Source organism: Rissa tridactyla, chromosome 3, assembly GCF_028500815.1.
Source record: "Rissa tridactyla isolate bRisTri1 chromosome 3, bRisTri1.patW.cur.20221130, whole genome shotgun sequence".
Lineage (NCBI taxonomy): Eukaryota > Metazoa > Chordata > Aves > Charadriiformes > Laridae > Rissa > Rissa tridactyla.
In genome coordinates, this window is record NC_071468.1 from 35,653,844 (window position 1) to 35,680,809 (window position 26,966).

Below are 26,966 nucleotides of genomic sequence, written 5' to 3' on the forward strand. Positions count from 1 at the left end.
CTGCACTGGAAGGAACCTCTTAACTCGAAGCTGGGAGAGGAGAGATGGCTTGTGGAGATTATTAGGCTTGTGGGTGGGTTGGATATACGTGCTCTATTTCATTGTGCATCATGATCGAAAGCAGAACTCCAGCAGATCAAGAAGGCAATTTAGTAAGCAAGCATTTATACGGGGGAGCAAAGTGTTCTTCCTTTTAACCATGGTTGTTCTTGCCGCTCTTCTTCCACAAGCGTTAGGAATCTTGTTCTGCTTTTCCATCTGCCTTTCTTTCTCTAGCAACTTTTGTTTCCTAAAGTCTTCATTTGCGTTGCCCTTCCATTCCATCTATTAGGATCACCCCCTCTCAAGTGTTGTCATTGAGCAGTAAAATAACAAGGGGGAGCGGGACATGGGCTTCCCATATCAGGCACATTAGTACGTGACAGAATACCGTGATCTGTATGCGCTGTGGTCACAGCTGAGTTTTCCTTGCAGGTCTAAAAATGTATTCCTTTCTGTGTGCAAAACTAACACAGCAAGGGAAAGGGTGTCAAACTGAGGTTTCACCATGTGGCTTTCACCCCAGGAAGCTTTTTTGCTTGTAGCTGTTCCCTGAGCGGTTTGTCATCTTTAGGACTGGTGTTGGCTGGTAATCCCTAGCTTGCTTGATGAGATTCTTCTACTTCTCTAGCCAAACTTCTGAAGTGTGATTTATGATGATGTGCCATTACAGCTGGTGACCCCCAGAGGGGCTCCTCTAGCTACGGCTTAGACTTCTCAGCCAGAGCGGGTGGGTAACCTGCTTTAAGGTGGTGGGGCCTTTGACTATGTGTCTCCACTAAACTATTTGCATCTGAATTAATGAAAGGGGTAAATGCCTCAACCAGCCTCTGGCCTGATTAGAAACTAGACACCAGTCAAGTACCTAAGGTAGAACTGGGAAGAAGGGAAGCAAGATTCATGTCAGTAGACAGTTATGAGAAGTGGCTCAGGCTTGAAAAGTCCTGTGGCATAAGAGTATTCCCCGTAATGGGTTGTGCACCTGGGAAATGAAAATTAAGCTGTGCTGAAGTGGGAAGAGTTGAGGGGGGAGTAAGAGAAGTCTCACTAAGATCTGGTGACTTTTTTTTGGGTGTCCAAAAGGCTCGTGTGGGTTCTTAGAGTACTAGAAGTTAATTCAGCTCCCTGTTAGGTTAATGAAGACCAGTACACAAAAGCCCTCAACTGTCTGGTCGTCACACATGATTTATTCTTACTTCTGCCAGATTTAGGACTGCGCTAGAGAGTCTCGCTGTTGTTGCTCATAAAGACTGTCAGGCTTCCTCTCTGAGCTTCTGATTTTCCTTGGACAGCAGGGATGCTACAGAAGTATGTATGCGTTTTTCAGGTGTTCAGGATGATTTAGCAGTCCCAAACAAGCTGGCTAATGCTAAACTGCAAGCTTGCTTGATTGGCCTAGCATAGCCTTTGGTTAGAGTCATGCCACTGTTGTGATCAGAGAGCAGCACAGCAAGGTGGATATGAACTTGTTTCCCCTGTGCAGGCTCTCAAAATACTCGTGTGCTTGTTTGTTTCAGGTTATGCCTTTTCAAAGGGACACAAACTGAAAAAGCAAGTGCTATTACCAGCTGTAAACATGGCCTTCTCCCCTCTTTGGCCGAAAATAAGTTGCACTTCTAATGGCTTAACAAACAAGGGTAGAAAGGGAAAAAATATTTTTTCTTTGTGTTTACTTTGTGCTTTTTACAGCTCTGAGTGCTGTCAGTGTCATTGTTTCCCCTTTATTGTCCAGTAATTTCCCCTCTTGTCCACGTGGGTCTTTCCCACAACAGAGGAGAGAAAAACAAGTACAAAAAGTAGGAAAACACTATTGTAAAACCAAAGAAAGAGGGAGTCTGCCTGTGCTGTGGGCAGGTGGAAGGTCATAACTCGTTTTCACACATGAAGCAGAGATAAAGGTGATAAGGACTCTTTAAACTTTCCGGCATTAGCTTAACTCATGGAAAAAGCAGACTTTTTGGCTAAATTTCATACTGTCCCAGCGGTAGCCCTCTGCTGATGGCTTTTCTGTCTCCTAGGACCAGATTGTCAGCAGCTGTAAACAGCAATTTAGAGTTCAGTGCAGATTTTTCCAATGAGTTTAGCCTGTTGGCTGCAGTACTTATTTTGAAAATTCAGTTCAGATCAGTGCTGATAACTCAAAAACTTGTTCCAAAATTACATCTATTTCTCCAATGTCCCTGTCGGGGCCAACTCCGTTGACAAGACTCTCTTGAGAAGTACTTGGAGCTATTTTCTGTGCTGTACAGAGGCCCATCAGTTAGCAGGCTGATGCTGAATGAAGCAAACCTTGGTTAGATTTTTTTTTTTTCTCTTTTGGCTACGATGATCATGAAACAACAAGCCCTTGTTTCTTCTGCCTCTTGTGTCTCTACAAAATCTGCATTCAGATCTCCTTCCTTCCTTCCTTCCTTCCTTCCCCCTCTGCTCGGTTTCTATTGGGATCCCCCTTCCATTCTTGGTGTCACGTAGAGAGGGAGAGCTCTCTTAGTATGCTTCTTCCCACGCTTACTCCCCATCTGTCTGTTATCTGTTCTCTCTTTTTTGGGTTTCTTTTCCCGCCTGTGTCCAGGATCCTTCACACGATGCTATTTCTCATACAGGCACCTAAAGCTTCTGGAATGAGTGTCCCGGGCTGTAAGGACCTTCCTATGGCTGCTCAGGCTGTCTCAGGCAAAGGCTTCCAGGCTCCCCGTGAGGAAGACCCCGTGAGCATGCTTTCACTTGGGCTTCCACAGAGGAGTCTGTGAGTAACAGTCCACAGAGGTGACAGCAGCCAGTCCACTGCATTTTGGAAAATGTAAAATTTTAGGCAGCATCTGCCCCTAAACTTGCTCTGCATCTCAGCTTTTTATCTTCTGTATTGAAAGGAAAATGGCTCACCATTCCCAGCTGGGGAAAATCCATGCTTCAGACTAGCTCTGGTCAGCAAGCATGTTACTTTTCCCCCCACCTCCCCTCTCTGAGACTTCACCTGCCTGAGGAAGGTGCCTCTGAGAAGATAGCTTCGGTCTAGGAAGATGTTTCTTTGTAAAGCTGGGATTATTCTTTTAAAGCCCAAAAGCTGTGTAAGACTAGGGGGGCAGAGGAGGGCAAGATCTAGAGGACAGGAGAGCGCTGTATTTAAAACCTGGTTTTGCATTTCACTCCGAGAGAGACAGATGTCCCCTTGCATAGCACTCAGGGCTACTCCATAAAGTTGACAGCAAGGCTGAAGCTCCTTTGTTTGCAACACAAGGCTTTGCAGAAGTTTTACACAAGCACAGAAGGTCCTAGAGGGTTTGGCTTAAACAGCCAAATCATCTCTTACCGGGTCTATCCAAGCGCTTGCGTTTTTCACCTACTCTTGTTGCTTGTATTCTTTGGCATTTGCAGATCAGACTGTAAATCAGGTTTGCCATAATCTTCCTTCCTTCCACTCTGTGGGGCTTCTTTGTTTGTTTGGATTTTTATTTTTTTTTAAACAACACCTCCTCCTCCTCCCCCCCAGTTTCTTAAAAGATCCTGTGGCAGGGAAGAATGGATGTGGTTGAAGTATCCAGCATCATTTGGGATTGTATCTCACTTTAGCTGCTTCATTAATCCAGTGCTCTTGACATAATAATTTTTCTCCTGGACACTCTTCCGGAATTGCTCTGTTTCTAGCAGGCAGGATTTCACCAAGACGCGCAGAGGCACAGAGCTCAGACAGGAACTGTGATGGCTGATGCATTTTGCCTCTTGTTGAGTCAAGTCAGGGGAGGTGAAGAAGAAATTCTTTGTTGCTTTGCCCACACTGGGAAGCTAAAATTGCTTTTGTGAGGTGAGGAAAAGTCTTGCCCCTGTTCAGAAAAAGATGTCAACTTCAAGTAAGGAGAGAAAAGGATTTTTTTTAATTGCATGTATTCAGGCCTAGAAGATCAATGCTCTGCTGCAAACAGCCTGTTAATACTTTTTTTTTTTTTTTAAACTATTACAGTGTCTATGATGTGTCTATTCCTTTTGGGGGGCAAGGGGGTGAAAAAAAAAAAGGCTGTATTTCTACCCAGTGTCTCTTTTTCAAGTGGTCATGAACACTTACGGCTAGCGACACACTCTCAGTGTTCGCCTTCTTGAAATGCCTAAGGCAAAGGGTTTCCAGCAGGAGCAGGTGCTTGAAACTTTCACCAATCATGAGTCCTTCTCTGTGGACTCTGCAATAATTTGCTTAGAAGGATCAGCTGTGTGAGGCTGCATCTATGCTTGATCTGCAACTGCTGCTGAGGGAAGCACCCAACTGACCAAAGCTACCAGGCTTGCAAGAGATGTATTGATGAAATCTCTGCAGCAGGTTGAAACTTAAGATGTCTAATTGCTAGTACAACGGTTGCTCAGAAAGTGGGAGCTGCTTCTGTAGAAGACATCACTTTTCTTGCTTAAATGTGAGTCTATGCCTTGATGACAGTATACACAGAAAAAAAGTGTCCTTGAGAAGGCCTCCTTCTGAAGAACACAGAGCACCTACCCTTTTAAATAGTTTAGGCAAGAAGCTTTTAAGTATCTTGAGGAGTAGGTAAGTGAAAAGATAAGATTACGTACAAGAAAAATTCTCATCCAGCAATGAAATCAAGGCAGACATGGTTTGTGGGCCTGATAGAAGTAGGAAAGCAGGTACCTTTCAGAGCAAGAGTTATGACTAACTTTTAGAAGCCTGCAAGAAATGGGCTGAGGTCTACAGATTAAGCGCTGTTTAAAACTCCTGTGTGATGTTAAGAATGAAGCTGGACGTGAACGTTTCATTTATGAAGCGTTAAAAGGCTTATCTCAACAGGTCCGTCAGCAGCCTGGATCATAACCAAATTTCTCTATTCAAATTCTGTACCACATCATTTTCATTGTGTGCAAGCCGTACGCTGTAACGGTAGCTGTGCGGTCAGCCTGTTGTGACCTGTCACCTGACCCCCCACAGGAAATAAAGACTGTATTTTTACTAATGCCTCTTCTTACTGCCCACAGCAGTAGGAGTGAAGGATGCTTCTGGCCCTCATCCTAGCTTGGAAATCAGTGCTCCCCGCACTGCTTATTTTTCTGAGTTTAAAACAGTAAGAGCATGTTGGTTTTTTTCTCTCCCCAGATTTACCATCATTACTAGGTGTGCTGGAAAACAAAGGAAACCTGCAGGATTCAAGATGCAGACCTGAGCAGGCATCATGTAGTCACAGTGCAGGTTACAGTCAAATTACCACAGAGGAGTACAGCTGTCAGTTTTGGTTAGGGAAGTCTATGAAAGTACTCGCTGGTCTTGAGGGCTTACAGCTTGGTGAAGGGTGCAATAACTTGAGTTTTGTAGGAAATCTTATAATGGGGTTGCTTTGATTCAGAGTGCGTGCCCCCCCTATACACACCTACTTTTGTTGGGAGATGGGGTAAGAATAATACGTGTATGACAACTTCGAACGTGCCTTTCAGGTTTGAGCTTTGTGCTGTTTTGTTTTTCTCTTTTTCCAGAGGAGGGCCGTGCTCCTTAAGTAACTTAATGCTTCTGAGAAACGCCAGCTCAAACCTGCTTCTCAGGCTGTGACAGGTTCAGGTGCTATATCCTACATTAGCAAACTGCTCGTTTGGAGGGTGCTTTTCAGTACGTTTAGTCTTAACATGCGCAGGCTGCTAACCAGAGAAAAACATACCACATACACGTACATACACACACTTAAAACTAAGGTGTTTATTACATGCTAATTTTACCATCATCGGTGCTGGCAGAGAGGACGCCTCTCCATTGCAGTGTAACCAGACATGCGCATAGTGTCTTGGAATTCCTTCAGTGGCAGCCACGTGCTGCCTATTTGAAGGAACCCCAGTCTGGGAACTGGTATCACTCTGCTGAACACCAATACGCTCACCGTAGCAATGTAAACACGGTCAAAATTCAAAACCCCAGGTGTGCAAAGAATTTCAGCATAGAGGACTTTGTGAAAGGTTTTTGTTTGAGATTTAATCAACGTACACACCTACTTCTTTCCTTAAAAGATCATTATGAGCCTCTGGAAAAGGAGTGTTATTGAACAAAATTAGATGCTTGGCTTCTGTCCTCACCATTGTTGTTGCTGGCAGACACACCGAAATGATGCAGTATATTTAAAGGAGGCCAAATATATCCTCACTGGCATGTAGAGGAAGTTTCCACAAAAGTCATACAAGAGAAAACACCGAGCGCAGAGATCCATTCTGCTGTGTCCGTGCAATGTTCATCCAAATGGCTTACTTGTGAGAAAATAAATAGTGCTTTATAACACCTTTCAGCTAAGAAAACAGGGCAACGGTTGAACGTAAAAGTATGAGATACAGGAAAGCTTCTCATCGCCAAACGTGGTCTGTGATGGTCCATCAATGCTTACTGTGTTACAGTTGTCATCTTCATTTTTCTGTGCTTCAGGGTGAGCAATCAGCTATCCTGTAACCAAAATAAAATAGGCACTTACATGCTAGTAAAGATGGTCAACAAAAGCATCAGGCTTTGGAAGAAGAAAGTTTACAGGTGACAGCAACAGAAATTGGATCAATATTCTGCCCTAGCCTGGACTTGTATAATTTTCAGAATGCTCCTTCTTGTGAATTTAACATGGAGCCCTGAACTGTGCAGTGCAAGGGTGCAACAGCACAGAATTTGGTCAGGTATCCACCAGGCTATTTTAATGATTTTCAAAAAGAAAAGTGCCCAACTCCCAAAAGCACATGCTGACACCAAGAGCCAAACCCCCAGTTAGAGTGTCATGGTAAATGCACACTGCAGTGTATAAAATAGGTAGCTATGGACGATTTGGTATTCTTCTGAAAGCAACTCTTCTGCAAGAAGCAATGCCAAATTTGACTGAAAAAACATCCTGAAGTTCATAAAATAACCTTATGAGAACTCAGCCTCTAGCAGATTTTTAACTGTCTTGGCTTCTTCTACAACTCACCTCGGATTCTTGTGTTTCTGGGAGGGTTTCTATTCCGTTGTGATCCTGTACGTGCTGTGGGGTCTCGGCTTCTATCTCTATGTCAGCCTGCACGTTGGGTTTTTCGTTCTCCCATTTTGCAAAGCCTTTGTTCTTCCCAGCTTTGCCGTGGAACTTGGACTTCATTTTGGGGAAAGTATGGGAACCTGAATCATTCCAGCCCGGCTCATGCCACAGTGGTTCTGTCTGTGTTGCTTGGCTGGTGGTCGCCCTCTGCAGCCGCACCGAAATCTTCCGCGAAGAGCCGGTGACAAGGGTGATAGCTCTGCCGTCCAGGTCCTGGTGTTCCGCAGCAACACTGGGAAATTCAAATACTTCATCTTGGACTGAAAGACAGGGTGGAATTGCTTATTTTAAATATTCTACTTCCAGATCTGCACAAAAAGATAACTTAAGCTTGGGGCGGGGCAGGGGGGGGAAGGTAGCCCTCTATATGAAGCGGTGGTATAATTAGCAATATCCATATGCTGCTTGGAAACTGATTCTGGCCTTGTGTGCACACATCTCTTCCTCCTTCCACCTGCACGCTCAGGGGATAAGGCAGAGTAGAATTGTGCCCTATGCCTTCCAGCCCCTGTCCCTAAGTGGCTTATGAGGAGAAGTACAATTTCCTTAATTATAATTTTATTTATTTTCAGCTGGGACAGGGGTGCCAGTATAGAGGATAGGGAGCCACAGGCAGGAGGCTAAGGCCATGGATACAGAAAGGGATGTTGTGATCCCAGCACTGAACACAAGGCACAGTACAGTGGAAAGTACATGTGCTGCTCTCTGTGCTGATACAAAGGAAAAATTAAAAATGGCAGCAAGGATATGCACTGATAGGGAGGATTCCAGAAATGGTTTAAAACAGGAACAAAAGTGCTCTTACCTGGAGGCAGAGACGGACTGCTAGGCAGAGAGCCGTGGTTGCTGCCTACTGAGGTTCCTCTGGAAAATTTCCTGCATGCCAGCACAAGCAGGTCTCTGCATTGCTTATGACAGTTGGCACCACAATCTGTAAAGAAAGGAATTGTCAAGTCACCAAATGGAAAGCCACAACTATCTAGTAATCCTCCAGGGCTAGTAGTAGACAGATACAAGGAGGGACTTTGAAGGAACAAATACTTTGACAGAAGGTGTGAAGGGAGTTACAGCAATGGATCATTTGGTGTGAAAAGCATTACAAGAAAATGGATCATTTCCATGGCAGGCATTAATAGAAATCTGGCAGCAGAAGGGAAGAGGGGGATGACATTTTCATCAGAAGTTAGTTTTAAGGAAGAGATATGGAATTTCTGGTATGATACTGTGTATGCCATGCATAAAGCCTCTGCTCCACTGCAGGAGTCTCCAAAAAAGAGAGTTGGGTTTTGTTTGTTCAGTTGCGTTTTTTTATTTGACCCAGCAGGGCCCATTATGGTAAACATACTTGGTCAGAAGACATTGGAGAGGCCATACTCTGAGCCTTTGGAAGGACATCTGGAGGTCAGTGTGGACCACTGTAGGTTAAAACTCATCTAGGTAGCTCAGCAAGGAACAGCAGCACAGAGCAAGCTCTGTGGACGTGTATCATCCACCTGGATGAAACTGGCTGAGTGTCTGCACACCCAGCCTCTGCTGGGCTTTGCATCACTGCAGATACACTCATAGCTAGGTACACTGCTCTGAAGCGTGACTGCAGTACGGATCTCTTCTGCAAGTAAGGGTCAAAAGGTGGAGGATGTGTGACCCAAACACAGGGTCTCTCTCTCCTCTGTGTCCCTTGCCCTTGTTTGAAAATTTCCGTCTCCCTTGTTTGTCTGTTGTTGATCCATGACCAAACATTTTGTTCTAGGTGAGCTGTTGCCAAAGCGTTGTTTATAACTCTCTGCTAAAAGAACAGTTCTGCTCAGAGCAGCAGCTCTAGCATGATGGGTGGGAATTCTGGTTTCTCCCATCACCTTGTTCATATGACTAATACAGAAGTACCTGCCCAGCTGTGGTTTTCTCTGCCCTAAATGTAACCGCCCCCACCCCAAATACCATAATGATCTCTCCTGGCAGTGGGGAACCTCTTTCATCACTTGTAGACCACACAGTCTAGCTTTATCCACAGCGCTGGGGTAAGCAGCAGACCTGAACAGATGAACTCCCTCCCTCTCCCTGCTAGCACAGCATTAGAGGTTCAAAACAGAAGCTGCCAGCTCTCTGCTCAAAGGCAGAAATCGTCCATAATGGTGCAGCACTCTAGCGATGCTGGCATACGGAACAGCTCGTAGCTGTTGCCACAAAGGGCAGGCACCAATTACACTTGTTGACCACCTTAAGATCTGAGCGAGCAGCTCTGCTCTCTTACTCTCATGCTTCATTGCTCATAATTTTGACTCTACAGAACCACTTTTGCTCTCTCTCTCCACCGAGCCACAGTTACAAGCAATGATGCAGGACGGAGCTCAGCTTTCAGATCTCAAGTTGAGTTTACAGGGCTGCTGTGGCAAAACCCTCTCTTCCTTCCCTCATCCTACCAGTAAAAGTATAGACTGCACCTAGCCCTTTTCCAGTAATCAGGAATAGCTGCATTACATACATTGGTTTAGCCATGGACATTCTCCCCTGAGGAAGAGATGTTCATAGGTGGAGAGAGAGAGACGGGAATACGGTGTATTCTAAAAAACCAATCCTGCCAATTCTTCACCCTTCTACTGGGAACCAGTGTAAGACTAAGGGAAAAGAGTGTCTATAAATACAACTATGAAGCTCCAGCATGAATGTTCCCTTGTGAATAACTGAGATGAAACTACAACTGTGAAAATCAGCAGTGACCTTCAGCCAGAGCTGGGCTGCTTGAGAAATAAATAGGTCCAGGAATTTAAAGCCAATGAGGACCACTACAGTGTCATTCTCGGGCTGACCTGCTCAGCATGGTGCAAGTTCTGCATAAGAAATTAAACATTTTATGAAAACAACACAGAGGGCTGTAAGAGCTCTAGGGGTTATTTATTATTTTTTTTTTTAATTGAATGTCTGCAGAAGATCTTGCAATGAGATCTGCTGGACAGTCTACGAATTAAACATTTCTCTATTTCTAGCTCAGCCACTATTGCATTGCCAGACCAGTTAGGCCTCACTACAGGCACGCGGACGTACATGACAGACAGCATTGCCAGCAGACCTTTTCCTGACTCCCAAGTCTCAGGAGATATACTTCAGGATATCTCAGTGTTAGGATGAGGACGCTTGGTTTTGCAAGATGTAAGGTCTTTGCCGGTAGAAAGTAACACCTCATGGAGTCAGTGGCTGCTTTGGACCGTTAGCTCACAGAATCTGTGTGTTCCTGCCGGGCGCTATGTCGCCTAACGCAGTGAGACTTCATAGCGTACCAGCGGTCACTGTTCACTGACAGTACCAAGTAAGCAAAATCTGGACAAACAGATGTCATTCCAGTAAAAAATACAGTCAACCTTCTTGTGCTGAAACCCACCCATAGCTTGAAAAATCCATGCAATATTTACTTACCTTTGCATTTGTAGCCTTGTTTGATTATACCCCAGAGCTGCAAAGAAAGACAAAAGAACGTCAAGGAATCAGAAAAGAAAGCTGGAAGGAAAACAAGGTCACAATGAGGAAGTACCAATGGCTACAAAAGCACAAACAGGATACAACTGCTCTTAACACCCTTCCTGTTAGGCAGACCTCCCTCTCTAATTGTGATAAGACTTGTGTGGCTTCCCTCTTATTTCTCCTACTTACAGTGGGACTACCATAGAAGAAGAGACACCGATGACATTTGTTTCCAGGGAGAAGTGAAAAATTGCCAACGTATCAAGCTTACTGAAACCAGCAGAGGACATTCTGCTACTAGGCATGCTTAATGTTATCTGCAGGGGATTTTCCAGTGTACATCCCTTCTCCAGACACATGAATGACCCATGTCATTCAAACACAGCAGCAGAAAACACCACTGGGGGTAAAAATTAGGTTCTTGGTTCCCATACTAGCACACCTAGCCATAGCAATCTGATTTGTCCATCTGACTTTTTCCATTAAAAAAAGGTTAAAGACTGAAACAGGCAGAAAAAACACTAAACTCCACCTTTGCCTCTTCCCAGAAGCTGTCCTTGTTGATGTACTTAACAACCAAATGTTAAACATCCAGGAGACAGTGTGTGTGGTCCCACTTTTGGGAATTTTTCACTGCAACACAAGCAGGATTGCTTGGAAGTAGGAAAATTTCCCTAGCAAATTGTTATCTATACATTCAGAAGCACTGTATCTGCAGCCATGGCATTATAAAAACAAGCATTTTCACTCTGAGAGGCAGTTTTTCTAGCTCTAGCATTAAAGGAAAAAAAATCAGTGACTCCAGTGTTTGTTTATCCTGAACTCATTTGAAACATTACCAGGGAGGGTGAGCACATCCAGGGAGTTGAAACTGCACGTGGTTCCTCACCGTATTTATAAGAATCCGTGCACAGTGTGCAGGGATGACTATCTTCATCAAAGAAATGTTCAAAAGGAAGAGCTGGAGAACATTCAGAATACAAAGGAAAGAGTAAAATAAACAGAACAGGAAGATTCTGGGGGATAAAATCCCATACACTGCACAAAAGAATTTGCAAGGAAAAATGGGGGCTGGGAGAAGGCAAAATAGATTAGGCAAGGTGGAAGAAGACTGAATAAAATAACAGAAGGGACAACGGTGGAAGAAGCATCCGTAGAAAGCCTGCTGCTTGCTCTTTTCTTGCTAACACTGTATATATGCATAGTGAACGCAGTTGCTGTGGTCAGGCAGCGACAGTGGAGTCCCTCAGCCCCTTTTGGAAGAGAAGCAATGACTTTTTTTCCCCAGGTCTCTTTGCCAGGATCACTGTAAGAGACATGGATTGTTGTGTCTTTCATTTAAGCTCTAATCTGTTCTCACTGAAGAGCTTTCTCCTCACCTTCTTAGCTCTTTACCTTCCTCCTACTCAATTCGGCACCACTGTTGCAGTTACACGCAGCAGCGACAGCTTAGCTGAAGTGCCGTGTCATGAATTCTGACCTAAAGCTTTGAATCTGTCTAACACAGCTTTGCTGCAAAGCTGCCTTGTGACATCTGCAAGGTAAAAGGATCTGCGCAAACTCAGATTATAAAGCTCGGCGGGATGGCTGGTTGCCCACCCTGCCAGGCGGCGCAACTCAAGCTGTGGGAGGGAACCGTGACTGGTCATGGGCATATCAATTGCATGCTGCTTAATGGCATTAGGTTTTAGCTTGACCTTTAAAGTTCGTATCGTTTTAATCACAGATATTTTACTGAATACTGCATGCATTGCGCTGTCATGCCAATTCATCCTCCTGCACTGTCAGTGCACATTATTTTGACTGAATCAGTGCATCAGTTTGAAATCAGGTTTTCACCCGTGGATGGGCAGCGCTGAAATGCAGAACAAATATGCGGCATATTTTGTAGTTGGTTTCTGTCCTATCAGCCCAACTCATCCACAGGACAATGACAATGACTCGAGCGAGTTGACAGGAAAAATGACCTTATTTCCATTTCCTGTACAACCCCTTACTCATTTGTATTCCTGCACTGGGTGTAATCAGGGAGACATGAAAAATCCAACAATGGCCAATTAGCAAACTGATGCAGGAGAAAAATATCTGGTGGAGAGGACATTGCAGGGCAGTCCTCGGGCTTTGCTTTGCTACGGAAGCCTTCCAAACATGAACTGAGTGTCACAAACGCAATGACGTCTTCCCGAGGCTGCAGGCAGCCTCAAACTACAGGCTGGGGTCAGTGACTGGCCCTGCCCCGTCGGGCTGCTGGAGCCGTCAGCTCAAGAGCCCACGAGCATGCTCCTGAATCAGCATCGACCATGTCACCTCCGAGGTTTTTGCAGTTCTAGCGGAAATAGGCGGAATTCCTTCTTCCCCGTGGCCTTGATCAGCAGTTGCGATAGGGACCACGAGCATCTGAACAAGACCGACACGACACATCGCAGAAGCAGCGAGCGGAAGATGGGAACACGGACAAGAGCCAGAACACCAGAGCTGGTCTGAAAGGAGGCACGTTTTTGCACTTAGCAGTGCTGTTGTTGTTACTTTCAACCATGAAGATACATTATTTAGTGGAAAAGTCCACATAGTACAAGCTGGAGATTTTGCTGCCGATAGGAGGAAGCAGATCTCCGCTGGAGAGCAGGGATGACGATCTGAGTTTACACCCTGTACGTGGGCCACATGTGAGCAGAGGACATGGCCCTCTGCCCCAATTGCTTTAGCTAAGTGTGGACATTTGATTTCAGTGGGGTGTGTGCATTAAAGCAACTTTTAAATCATAGTAATTCCTTTTTCTTTACTACACTTGGTTTGAAGTGGGAAGTTGGAGGAGGTTTACAAGCAACACAAATGTTCCCAAAACTAATCATTTCCCAGCAATGTACAGAGCACTGTAATAAGTGGCATCTGGTAACTTACGACTGAGAGAAAAAGCAAATTAAAAAAATCCCTACCAATAAATTTAAAAAATTCTTGTTGTACAGAACTGCTGGCAGCACTTTTGATTTCTTGACCAAATTAGAAGATCTCTTAATTCAATAGAGAAAGGAATAAGGCTGTTACAGCCATTCAGAGAATTAAGAACATAGCTATGTTGCCATGTGCAATTTCCTGAGAAAGAACGGCTTTTGCTTCATCTACATCCTCTGTTCCAGACACCCATTTTCCCTTTAGCTTGTTTACATGGGAAATCAAGCCAAATTAAAGAACTTAAGATAAATCAAGTAAAGCCATTCATATAGTTTCTAATATCCTTTAGCTAACATAATTTTATTCTTCCTGCCCCCCCCCCCCCAACAGTAATTCTTACAAATGCCAGTCTTCAGGAACCACTAAAACAAAACTGGATAGCACAGCTATAACATGAGTAAATGTTTTGTGCTTCTGAATGCAATGAGATATTTGGCCAAGAGACTTTAGCAATGCAGGGAGCCAGTTTCACCCTGTTGACATTAAAGGGTAAAAAACTGAGTTTAAGATATACCATTATTAAAAACATACTTACAAATCCTGCACAGTGCTCACAGAAAGTTGGTTTAAGATAGGTCATCTCCTGAAAGTTATGAATAAATCCTGGTCCCATTTTACACTGGAACTGTGATTTAGCTCTCAGAAAGTAAGCCATCATTTCTTCTTTGCTTATAAGACCATCTCTGTGAGGGAAAAAGAAGCGGAGTAGATCTGCCACTGCTCATGGCACTGAACAATTCAGGATTTTCTCATTGCAAAAAGGACACAGCACACAAAGCACATTCTTTGAAAGAGCTGCAACAGTCCTGGCAGGAAAAAAACCCTTAGAGCCTTTGTGGTTCTAATCCTTCATTAAACAGCAAACACTGAACTTACAGCATGGACCCTGTTTTCTCACCTGTTCACGCTATCAGAGCCATCAAGTGAAGAATCTTGACTTACTGCTCGCACAGATGGTTACGCCCGTGGCTGACCACCAGCCTTGACAGCCCAAGAGAATCTGGACAACAAGAATTATCAAGCCCAACTGGCTAGGAATTATTTATTATGTATACTTTCTAGGATATTCGTTGCCCTCGCTCTGCTACATACACTCATTTCCCCTGTCCCATATGCAACTTATTTGTTTCTTCATTCTCGTGCCTGGTCTGGGTACAGCATCTCCACTGTAATCTGATTGTACTCTAGGGTTTTGACTCAGTCCCAGCAGGAATTCCTCTTTAAGCTGTTACATAAAAAGATCTTTAAAGTACCAGGTAAAGCAGGACTCCGACTTGGGTGGTCTTATAGGACCAACTACAACATAAGAAGTTAAATGAGAACAGAATTCAGTCTTCGGTGATCTTCAGTTGCTTAAGTGAGGAGTTACAAGAAGCTTGGGAGATGCCGTTTCTTTGATATTTGGTTTTCATGAGTTTTTAAATTGAGAGAAAGAAAAAAACCCACAAAGAAATCTCCAGACTTACTGGTCTTTGTCCAGCACACAGAAAGAATCCAAAAAGGGGAAGTTGGCAGCTATACTTTCAAAGTCTTCCTGAGAAATATAGCCATCGTGGTCATGATCATAGTTCCTAAAGACAGACTGGGGAAAAAAAAGGAAATTATTGTCCTAATATCCAGTCTATCCTGAATCTATACCAGCTCTTCAACCTTATAATTACAAGCAAATTAATGTTCAACATTACTAATCAGATGCTCTGCTGCCTTGTTTTATTCCTTTCATTTCTACTTGGTACTTCAATATGCATATTTATTGGACAGTAGGGGAAAAAGGGGCTAATTTTTAACGAAAACTCGACCCCAGTATTTATCTAGTGATGGGCCTCCACATGTCTTCCGACGTAATTATTCTTACTTTATTTTTCTTCTTTATTGGAATTGCCACTAAAATTCCGCCCTGTGTGACATATTTCCTTTGCTTCATTAAGTATGCTTTTTAATCACAAAAAAAGAAATAAAACAAAAACAACCCAAGAGCAGCTTTCCCACGAGTATTTCAGATGTTTTTATCTTCACTTCTCTTTTCACTGGTCACCTCTGCTCTGCCACAGCACCGTTTCAATCTGATTTGTTTACAAATACTTTGACATCCAGATCACGAGCACTTTGCGTCTAACAACCATTCCCTTCCATCAACCTACCCCAGCTTAGCACTAAATAAAAACAGACATGGGATCAAATATAAAAGTTTGCATAAAGTGATGGAAGCCCTCCTTAGCTGCTAAGAAATTACTATATTCTCTCTTACTGATTGCAGAGATGTGTAAGGGCCATTAAAGCTACATGTGACGCTAATGGTAAAAACATACATGTTAAAGTCAACACAACTATGTGAAAGACACATATCGAAGCACAAACTCTCTCATTAGATTAAGATTTGGTTGGCAAAGACAAGAATTTAATATATTGAGACCTCTGAAAGGTGTTTGCATTGTCCTTACTGTAATGAGAACATGATGAAGCCATGTATCAAATGACCTGTAACTGATGATTGGCAGACCTCAAAAATACATCATCAAGAAAGAATCAATACGCAACCCCGAGTATTATTCAACACTTTTAGTAATAAAACCAATGCATTAAAGCACAACTCAAAGCAGCTAGTAAATGACAAAGACTGGCAAAACCAAGACAGTCGTACAGAGTGGTATGAGCCTCTTGGTAAACTGTATCCATAGCGGCCCCAAACCATGTCCTAATCCTGTCAATCTCAAGATCATATGTCCCGAAAAAGGCCAAAATTATGGAATGGGGGACCACATCTCCCCGCCCCCCCCCCAAGAAACAAGAACAATCCCCCACCCAGCACATTCTGGAAAGATTAAGGAATTGCAACAGACTTCCTATTTAAACAAGCTATCAAAGGGAGATTTGGATGTGGAGTGATTTTTCTTAACACATATGGCACCGACAAAAGCAATACAGGAACAGCATGTGCAGTTCTGGCAACGCACATTAAGAGAAAAATGAAAGTGTTTTTAAAAAGAGCATGTACAAAACATAAACCACAAGACATATTTGAAGTCTGAGTGAGAGAACTGAAGACTTTGTTTAAATTATCTTAACGACATAACCCCCATTAATGATCTGTAACACAGACAAGGTCAGAATTTAATAGTTCCTCCCAGACTTGTAAAAAGCAGAAGGAAATCTTGCTTCATTATCTACAACACATTCCTGGTTCCTCTGCACGCTGCTCACATCACTAAAAGTCCCTTCCTTACACATCAACACAGCAGGGCTCAGTCCCTCCAAAGGAACCTGGGAGCGTTTGGTTTTGTTTGCATTACCTAATATGTCGCCTTCCATACTGAAGCTGGAAGATCCCAGCTATAGTTTCCCATGACCTTATGCCCAGATTTTTGAAGTGATACCAAGACAGTGCTATCTTTACCATATATAATATGCTCTGGACAGTCAAAGCAAAGCAAGCTGAAAACCAGAAACAGGCCAAGAGGCTGCACTAGCGTAGAAATAAGTCAAGAAAAAAAAAAAAATGTGCAGGCCATTCTGATTCAGCTCCACTTTAAAGTTTAGTCACCAAAGTGCAATGAGAGTTAGCCTGTGGTGTTAACATACCTCATAAACTGCAAAACTCCCATTGACCCCCATGGGTGCACGAGAAGACTCTGAACACGGCAGCAGCCTTCACATGTGTCTGCCCAGCCGGGAGCTACCCGAGGGCAGACACAGCACCTCCCGCCCGCAGCGGGCTGCAGGCAGCATCGTCACTCTTGGAAAAGCAACCACCAATGGGGAATTTGCTAATCAGCATTTGCTTTCTCTCAGGTGGCTCATTAGAGAACAGGAATATTGTTTTAACCTTGGAATGCTGGATAATCAGCTCCTAATCCGTTTCTGGTATACCGTCTTGAGCAGTAGACTTGATCCATGGCCTTTGGAGAGCTTGGCCACCAGGCACTAACATACAGATGCCAAGAAACCTGTCTTTTGCCTGCAAATCGGCACAGTGCACCACTCGATACAGGGGAGGGTTTCCAGAAACCTTCTCTGTCCCTGTTAATGCATGACTCCTTATTTCTAAGTATTTTTGTTTCCACCTGTCTGTTACCAGACATAAACTGGGTGACTAGAGCTGTGAAAACTCAGCATTGCCCTTTCAATTTATATTTGCTAACCAAACCTATGGAACAGGAGACAGGCTTTGGATGCTCCTGAAAGTTTACGTCTGTGCATCCTAAAACCTGGTTACTAATCCCATCACTGATTGCAGGAATAAAATAAAAATTTCTGAAAGTATCAGTAAAAGCTCAAATTTGTTCTTGGATGTCTGAAATTCATCCCAACTGTAGCAATGTCTTTAAAGTTAATTATAGTGATGATTATATTGATTAATTATAGTAATTATATTGAAATTAATTACAGTGATGACAATGTCAAAGCTATTGTTCTCTTCAGCCAATATAATCAAAATACTTACGTCCACCAGCTTTCTTATGTGCTTGTTAATGACTGTAGGGTCAGGTTTCGGTACCACTCCAGATGCCCACTCCAGTGGCACTACTGGCTTGTTAGGGGTCGTTGGGGAGGTAGGCTGCTGAGAGATGGATCAGAACACAAAGATTTTCAAGTCTGAATTACAAAGTTAAATTTCCTATTAAAAGCAGCTCTGTGTCAGAGCTACAACCACAAACTACTCCGCTAATAGCTTCAGTTGGACTCTCCATGGCACCTCTCAGCTACACCAGCAGCAGCAGTGCCCAGAGAGCTCGGAAGCAAAACCAGGCAGACCTTCCTCGCTGCCATCTCCAGAGGGCTCAACAGCAACGAGACGAAGAGGAAAGGAAGGACACAGTGGGCATCAGAAATCGCTAAGCCCAGAATCCCGCTTTTCTCCTTCCCGATACAGCTCCTGAGGAACTTGCCATCACAACACGGGCTGGCCCCAACTCCCTGCCACTGGGACCATGTCCAGGAGCCATGTGAGGGACTGGACTGTGGCGGCCTGAATAAGTTAATGCTCTTGCTCTGTGCAGCAGCAAGAAGAGGGCAGGATGCAGAAGCGGGAGCTGAATTGAGCTCAGCAATCCCACCAGTTTCCAGCCAAGATGTGCCAGGACGCACAGCTTAATTCATTTCGACAGCCTGAGCAGAAAGGCCACTAACCTTCGACTTGCTCTCCAGATAACAACAGCCGGACTATTTTATTTTGAAAACCACTTGGTCCTCATGAAATGGTAGCTGACAGCTCACTTGGTGCACAGAGCACGCAGCCTGACTCCCTCCACACCACCATGGTACTTTGGGAGAAGCTCTGGCATGCAGCTCAGTTTGTTCAAGTGGAAAATATAGGACAAACCTGAACACAGTTTCAGGTAAAGCTTCAAACACCACCACGCAGCATGACAAATGCTGCAAGGCATACTGGCCTTCTGCATCTACCACTGGACATCCAGCAGGTGAAGGAGTGTCAAGCATAAAAAATTCAGCATGGTTTGGATCAGAAGGGAGATGACCCACAACCTCAGAAGGCTAACGATTAGCTGATGAGCAAGAAATCTGGGTCCCATCTGTCTCCCTGTTAATTGGTGCGAGTTCAGAGCGAGATCATTAAGCCATTTAAAAATGTTACAGTTATTATTGTGTATAACAAAGGTATTGTAGACTTTGACAGTGAGATGAAAAATGGTCACAAGGTCATAGTCTACCATGTTTGGTAGGGGAAAAAAAGAGCTGCTTTACTTATTTGGCTTTTCCTTATTCAGTTGTCACAACAGATTTTATCAGTTCCTCAATGGCTCCTGACTCATCATACAAACCTGCACAGGTAAGTTTAAGGAAGAAAAAAATCCCTATATCCACAGAATTCAATTCCAAAAGGAAATGCAGTGAACCTGGACATCCAGCTCTATATGCCAAAAGCACTTACAGAATTTTTTAATCCTAAACTTAATGACACCACACAGTGATGGACCAACATGCTGGCAATGTTTTTTGCTCTAAAAATATGCAGAAACACAACAGCCTTTTAAAGACATCATGTTACATGATAACATGTCATTATTGTGATGTTCTCTGTGGTCAGAGAAGAAATTTGACGTGTTTCTTCTCTTAAGAAATTCTTAAAGGGAGTCAAAGTATCAGTATCAAAGTGTCAGAGAGGTGCTAGACTACCAAGTCCTCACAGAGAGCTTTTTACCTCCCGATGGTCTATGTGCACAATGGTGGAAAGAGACTGAAGCCACTGGAGCATTCCTCTTTTTGTCTGGGCTATTTAATTTGAAGCCTCACTCAATTTTTATGTTTTTTGACAAGTTGTAGGGAAAACTTCATGTTACTGGCTACTAGTGAAAGGGAAATGGTGGTTCCTCTTATTTCACTCATAGACTCATATGAACGATCATAATTTTATTTATGTATTTCAAATTCACGCTATGAGGAAAGGTACTAACCAGTGTCCAGAGACTACCCAGCTGAATTTATTGAACATTCAGAAACACTGTATCTGGTCATGCTGTTTGTGATTCAGCCTTTATCTCCTGTCTGTTTCGTCAGCACAGGGATAATGGTGTCATAGATTTAAAAAGCATTTTCACACCAATGCAAACATCTGCGTATTTTGGCACTGAAATAAATTCTACTCAGCAGCAAAAATCCTATGTAAGCATGTCTTCAGTGGCATAACTGCATCAGGCAAAGTTGTATGCTAGCCAGCAGCTGTACTAGTAAAATCCCCCAACAAGAAGATCACTAAGGAGCAGGGAACAGCAAGACAGCTTGTCAGGGAGATGCTATGCTGCAACTGGCGGTCGGTCTTCAGGTTTTCTTTAGGCTGCTACACTGACTGAAGGGTCTCTTCCCAGTTTAGCAGAATGACAGTGTTGCTCAAGTCCCAGTTGACAGCAGGCTCATACGCTAACAGATCACCTCCACTTTTGCCTCAAAAACAACTGCAGCGGCCTGAGGCACTTCCTCTGCAGTGCACCTGCACAGGAGTTGTACCCGTACAACAATAAATCAAGGAGCAGTTGGAATGACATAACTACGCTGTCATGTTGCCTGCGACAAATTTTTTCCATGTACAAAAGCTCTACAGATTCTTTCCCCTCTAAAATATCTTGTGTGCTTTGGCGCTCCATCAAAGAGACGTATGCTTCAAATAGTCCGGCTTCTGTCGATTCAGCTGCAGCTTTCTACCTGTCAGGGTGCTGCAGCGGCTCAATGTCACTGGTTATTCATTGATCGTCATGCAGAAGTCTCCCACAATTGCTGGGTACTGCTAAAGTTCACAGCACTGTTTATATCGCTTTTGTCCCTCTTAAAGCTCAGGCTGGAGATCAAAGCAGCAACCTGATAATTTCCCTCATTTACGGCAGCTGCCCATTGGTCCTTCCACAACGCAGAGCTGTAACAATTCAGCTTTGCTGGCAGTAATGGGAGCAAGAGGGAGCCAGAATGACTGTGATAAATGGGAACTGTTATGGTCAAATCGCATCCACCAAGGACTGGAGACTCAGTAATGAAATTCCAGGTGTTCAAACTGGGTTTGTGTTGACTATGGAAATTCAATAGTTTCCCTACTATTGCTAACCATCCACCACTAAAAGCGCACACATATAGTCCTCAAACTGGCCTCCAAGTGTGATAAACTATCTTAAAACTCAGAAAAGCACTATACTTGGGAATTAAGTTCTTCTTCTTCCTTGTTTGCTTTTAAAAATACTCCAAAAATGTAAAAAGCACTGCAATGAATCACCTCAAACTCCTGGACTCTGCCCTCACACCCTGCTAAGCATTTCCAGCCACCCTTAGTTTCTGCTGGTGTCAGACTTGAGAGGGCACAGCTTGAGGGCTGAAAGAATCACACGCTGGATATGACAGGTAAGAGGGACATTAACGCACTGATGAAGTGCTCAGAGGGAAGAGCAATCCCCAGACTTTGGCAGCAGAAGAGAGAGTAATGCTTTAAATGAAATTCAACCATTAATTAGGAGACTTATCTGCACCCTCAGTCTTGCAAAGCATAACGAAAAATGCATCAATGCAGCATTATCTTTAGTTGCACATACTAACAAAAAAAGTAATAACTATCTAGAGGTGTTTAAAGATTGCTTGAGAGCCCAAGATACAGCCAATTCTATATAAGCAAACAGTTTAAAACACTACAGCAAACATTGTGGCTTACCTAAAACAAATCTTTGGACTCAGTGTTATTTTAAATAACTGCACCAGCATCCAGAAAATGAAGTAATGGTCAGGCAATAGATAACTAATATAAACTTACAAAGGGTATCTTCACATAAAGCAGAACTTGTTTTCCATGACTTGAAGAGATTTTGTTGAAAATTAATAATGAATTCTGGCACGTTTCACTATTTACTTCTCCCAATATATACTAAAACCTTTAAATAGTGACTGTGTACAAGCACACACAAACACTAAAACGCTTTATGTGAATACGAATAAGGAAACACATTAACTGTCATTTAAAAGTGTAATCAGCTGCATGCAGACAAAATAAGCAATATGTCAAAATGCAGTAACAGATGACCTACAGATTTGGAGTTCCTTGGTTCCAGCACCAGCGAGAGCTTGTAGATATCATCCTCAGTGTGATAGAGGTCCAGGGACAGCTACGTGTAAGAAAGAGAAAAAAAACCCCAGTAATGTTTATTAGTCTGGGTTGGTTATGACAGGTTTGTTAGCAGAAATATACCTCCCACTGAAACTAAACAAAAAGTTTTGCTATTCAGAGCTCAGGATACACACCAAAGCTGCTTGCAGCTTTTTCACAGAGCTAACGTAACCCATGGTGGTGAGCACACATTGCTGTTCACGCCTGTCCTGATCCGAGCAGGCGCTGCCACAGCCTGCGCCCCAACACGTCAAGCAAGAGGGGCTGCATGCTGACCTTCTCCAAAAGGGGACATTGGCACCAAAGACCACCCTTATGCAAAACGCTTTCTTGCAGCGGTTCAACGGTCATGACAGATCTCAGAGAAAGAACCTGGCGAATACAAAAACTGCAGGGAAGAAGTTGTAAAGGCCAGGCTAGAAGTACTTCGGATTGTGCTCAGGTCAAATTTTGCTGCTGAAGAAGGGTCAGAGTACTGGAGCTCTTCTACAGAGACCAGGCCGTGCAGCAAAAGCCCCTCTGGAAAGCCCTGGGCAGCAGCTGAACAATGACACAGGCCCAGGAGGGACAGGCCAGATTTGGCACTGCTGTTGATGCAGCAAAGTGCTCCATGAAGAGCAATCCCGGTTACTTTAGCTCAGCTTGGCCTGCTGCCGACCCCCTCTCACCATGTAAGGCAAATTCCCTTTCAGCTTCTGTTTTTAGATAAATGAAAGTTTTTTATTGCATGTTCTCATTCTTTTCCCTCGAGGATTTATTGAGGAAAAAAGAAGGGCCATAAATATGCTTGAAGTAAAGTAAAATGAATTTGTTTGGTTTTACTTCGGCAGCTGTGCTCTTGCGCTGATGCAGGACTGCAGTAAATTCCTCCTCGCTTGGAGTGATGAAGGAGAAAAGTAATCGACACTGTGGCTAATGTTTTGCAATGAGAGGAAACGAACATTGCGTGCTTCCTGTGATCACATCCCTGCATTAAATGGCTTTGGAGTAATTGACGTGATTTGAAGTTATCATCTACCTTGCAAATCCCCAGATAAGCTAAGATTGAGTTAAAAGGATGTTTCCCAGCAGGCAGATAGAATTACTACTGACTAAATGACTGTGACAGAAGGTTATTTTTAGAGACCCTGAAGTGCTGGATTAGTAACAAGCAGGACCAGCGACACCGTACTGCAGAACCACCTCTAGGAACCACCTTCTTTTAGGCAGGATTTTGTGCGACGAGTAAGACAGGAGTTGTGCCCTTTCCCAAGGCAGGTACACATCCCAGAGCGAACACATCGCTTTAGAGATGTCTGGATTTTGCATTATTCTTTTTGTCTAGCTGTAACACTATGTTGATTTTTTTTTTTTTTTTTTTCCACTTTGTAATTTGGTTATGGGCACCAGTGAAAGCCTGAGCACCCTGCAGGTTCCTTCACCCAGCCAGCATGATGCTGTCACAGGGGAATGTAAGGACCTGTCCTAAAGATAATGTAGACCCAGTAACTGCTCTAACAAATATCGTTCATGTACTTAGTCATTCAGTGACTGTATTCTTAGGTTCCTGGGTGGTATAAAATAAGCGGAACTCAGTTGGAGCAAATGATATTATCAGCTCAGGCTGGGATAGACAGAATTGCTAGTTCAAAAGGCCTTGCCCCTTTCCTACTAAAGAGCAGTTTTCTCAGCAGGCCGGACGAGCAGGGTGTGGATTTTGGTGTGGAAATGCATTAATATGAGCAAATTTGTTTCTCCCCCTGCCTGAATTATCTGACCTTATCATAAGCAGCAATTATAACTTCATTAGACACAATGTGTAAGTGCACAGTGGACAAGTAATTGTCTAATATAGAAGTTGCACGTAGTAGCAAAAAAGTTACAAGCATGATGACTATGCAATTATATAAGCTCTCATTTTATATTTTATTTACAATATTGTTCTGATGAATAAAGTGTAATCAGAGTTTTCCTAGGACAATCTTTACAGCGGGTGGCAGTTTCCATTGTAATTTGACTTTCATTGCTGTCCTATTTTTACAAGCAATTTTGTGGCGATGGAAGAGGGCGGAGGAGGGATTAAAAAGGCATGGCTTTTTGTTTTTTGTAAGTGGAACTTACTGAACACAAGTTAGGGAGGGTGGCTTTCAATTTGGTTGTTTAGATATTTCTCATTCTCTTCACTAGACTGTAAAAATGACTGGGACTTTCCAGTCATTTGCATATATTCTCAGAACAGGTTAGATAAATAGCTGTTAAGACCTAAAAATAGTGGGGGAAAAATGGTGGCACCGAATAAGTTCTAATGAATTTAGTACAAATACACTGTAGACTAGTTGAGAGACTGAGATCTTCTTCCAGTCCACAGAAAGTGATGAAAAATTTACCACAGGCTTTTGTTCATGTTGTGAAATAAAAACAATGTGGAAATACTGCGCAGCAGGTAAGGAAACCCCTTAAGCATCCTTACCAAATGTAAGTTTTCTAACGATGGAAGTGTCATTAGAACTGTTATTCCTCTCTGGTGCACTGCCAAGCTTGCGCTCAAGTCCTCTTTTACTGCTGCTTCTTAGCTGCAGGTTTCGGCTGTCAGGGACTGGTACAGAACCGGGTACGGAGTCAGTGGAGATGGAGCAATTGTGGCCAACAATGGAGGAAAGGAGAAACCACACAGACTAAGAGCAAGCATGCTCTAAGATGCGAGTCCATCATCGTGTAACACACTCTGGCTCACTGGCAGCTGAGTTGCGGCACCCGTTTACTTCTCTTGCCCACATAACTCAGTACCATTTACACATGACAAGGGAGGACCTACCTCACTAGAGCTCCCTCTCAGCTTTTGCAGTCTCCTGTGCTGGTAAGCCTGGCACTTGTCTCACTGGCCTCCACACAACAAACCTTTGCCTTATTTGTGTCATTTTAACCTCCATGCTCAACATAGGCTTCTTTCAGCTGTTTGTTCACAGCTAAAATTCTGTGAGCTAGCAGCTGATTTTTTATGCTGACAATAGGATATGGGGGGGAAGCAGACTTCTAAGTTTGTGTGCAGACATCTAAAGCAAGAGAGAGCCTAGTTTTCCACAATGCTGATCATTGAGCAGCTACCACTGAAGCCAAAGAGATTTAAATTCTCTTGTTCCCCATTCACCCTTTAGGTCTATATGCACAATAGCACCTGAAAAATGCCCATAGAAACCTTGACCAAGTGGCCTGAAGTTTACTACCAAGCCCTTGCCTCAGCTTTTAAGCTAGCTCTCACTTCATAGCTCTTAACACAGTCTCCCCAAACATCACCATTTCCAAAACACTTGAAAGGTACCAGCTCCCCTTGAGTGGATAGTCATCCACCACTGACGAAAAGACAGCCCAGGGCAAATTCCCACACGACCACTTAGTCCGTGAAATACCCATTTTATCTTTTTATGCAAGCTGTTGGACTAGCAAACCAGCACCCAGTGATTTACTTGTCAAGCAAGCACAGGCCAGGCTGTTAGCACTTGCTAAATGTGGTGTAAAAGGCAATACTGCAAGAGATGGAGGCCAGGCAAGAGATTTACACATTGCTTATCAGGTCAAAACACCTACTAAAAGCCTGCCTGGATAGAAGCAGCTTAATGGGAAAACAGCAGAATTGAACAAACAGTTGGGTCAGCAGATTCACACAGAAATGAAAAGCACTAAAGCACTCTATGCGTTTATACAGGCTTACTAGTTTTGAAAGGGAGTTTCTCTAAGTAAGTTAAAGAGAAAAAAATTTACAGTTTACATTAGAGAGGGAAGACCTAGCAATATATAGAATAGTTATTTCTTCAGGCTCTGAAAACTGAGGATGACTTTGGCAGCAAGGGAGGCTAAATCTGCTAAAAGACCATTTGCACATAGCAAGGTCAAGTATTTTTAGTCAGTTCTTGTCAGCTTTGGGTTGCAATCCTAGCTTTCTTCTCCTCTTTCTCTGACCCCAGAAAGTTTAAACTTTCTTATTAACAAAAAGATTGACAAAAACATTTCACCTATTATATAAGTTCATTATTACTGCTTAAGAGACCATTGTAAAAAAAAAAAGTACCTTAATGTATTCATACGTACAAATCAGGATAAAACCTACATACTGGAAGAAAAGTGAGAATACTCATAATATCATGAGATGTACCAAAACTCAGGTCCAGGAACCTTTTGTAGAAATTTGATTTCATCCTTTCCAGGAGTCACCATCTTAAATCAAAACTCTCACACTGTCAAACCTACTTGACTCACAGCTACACTTCCAGTGACTACTATGAAGACAGAATTACCCTCAAAAGGTTTTAGGATACCTACAGCTGTCTACATCAGATACGTATGGCTGTCTCCATCATTACTGTAAGGTATCACCATGGAATCATGCTAGCAGGTACAAAGCAGCGCAAGTTAATTTTAACCCATGATCAGGTCTGGAATCACATTGCAGCATGCGGCTCCATTTACTTACAATCAGATTGGCTCAACTGTAACCAAAATCAACACAGTTATATTAGGAATTAACACATCAGAGCATTGTAAGCAAAAAAGTACTTGTTACATACGCAATTACTTCTCCTGATAAATGAAATATACTGCATGATATATAGTAGATATAAATAAAATCTGTATGATTTTGCTAAAAACAAATGAAACAAGCAAAATATAAAAAAAATTTTTAAAATGCAATGATGGCAATGAACCTGCAACGTCTTAGAAAAATTTGAAGCTTTATGCTCCTTTTGGAAAACAGGCTGTCACACAAAAGAGAGAACAGCAGCTAATGAAAATGTCAGCAGTGGTTCAGCTTCCATGTCTCACTTCACATTGTCTAATTTCTGCCCTTTGGCGCTCAGTTCTCTAAAACCTGAGGTTCCACTTCCCCCTACTCACAGCCAACCTTGAAAGAAACTATGAACCTT

The 26,966-nt window shown here is 43.1% G+C and overlaps 1 protein-coding gene across 1 annotated transcript in view; it reads right to left on the bottom strand.

Moving 5' to 3' along the window:
• Positions 1 to 4,285: 4,285 nt before the first annotated feature.
• RASGRP3 (RAS guanyl releasing protein 3) overlaps positions 4,286 to 26,966 on the bottom strand; it is a 65,302-nt gene continuing 42,621 nt past the window's right edge. Inside the window, exons 11-18 of the mRNA XM_054196718.1 lie at positions 21,989 to 22,066; positions 17,914 to 18,030; positions 14,939 to 15,054; positions 14,008 to 14,155; positions 10,476 to 10,512; positions 7,870 to 7,995; positions 6,960 to 7,324; positions 4,286 to 6,451 (exon numbers count right to left, since the gene is read on the bottom strand). Of these exons, the coding sequence (XP_054052693.1) occupies positions 6,443 to 6,451; positions 6,960 to 7,324; positions 7,870 to 7,995; positions 10,476 to 10,512; positions 14,008 to 14,155; positions 14,939 to 15,054; positions 17,914 to 18,030; positions 21,989 to 22,066 (996 nt within the window). The 3' untranslated portion in view covers positions 4,286 to 6,442. The remainder of the gene's footprint in view (positions 6,452 to 6,959; positions 7,325 to 7,869; positions 7,996 to 10,475; positions 10,513 to 14,007; positions 14,156 to 14,938; positions 15,055 to 17,913; positions 18,031 to 21,988; positions 22,067 to 26,966) is intronic.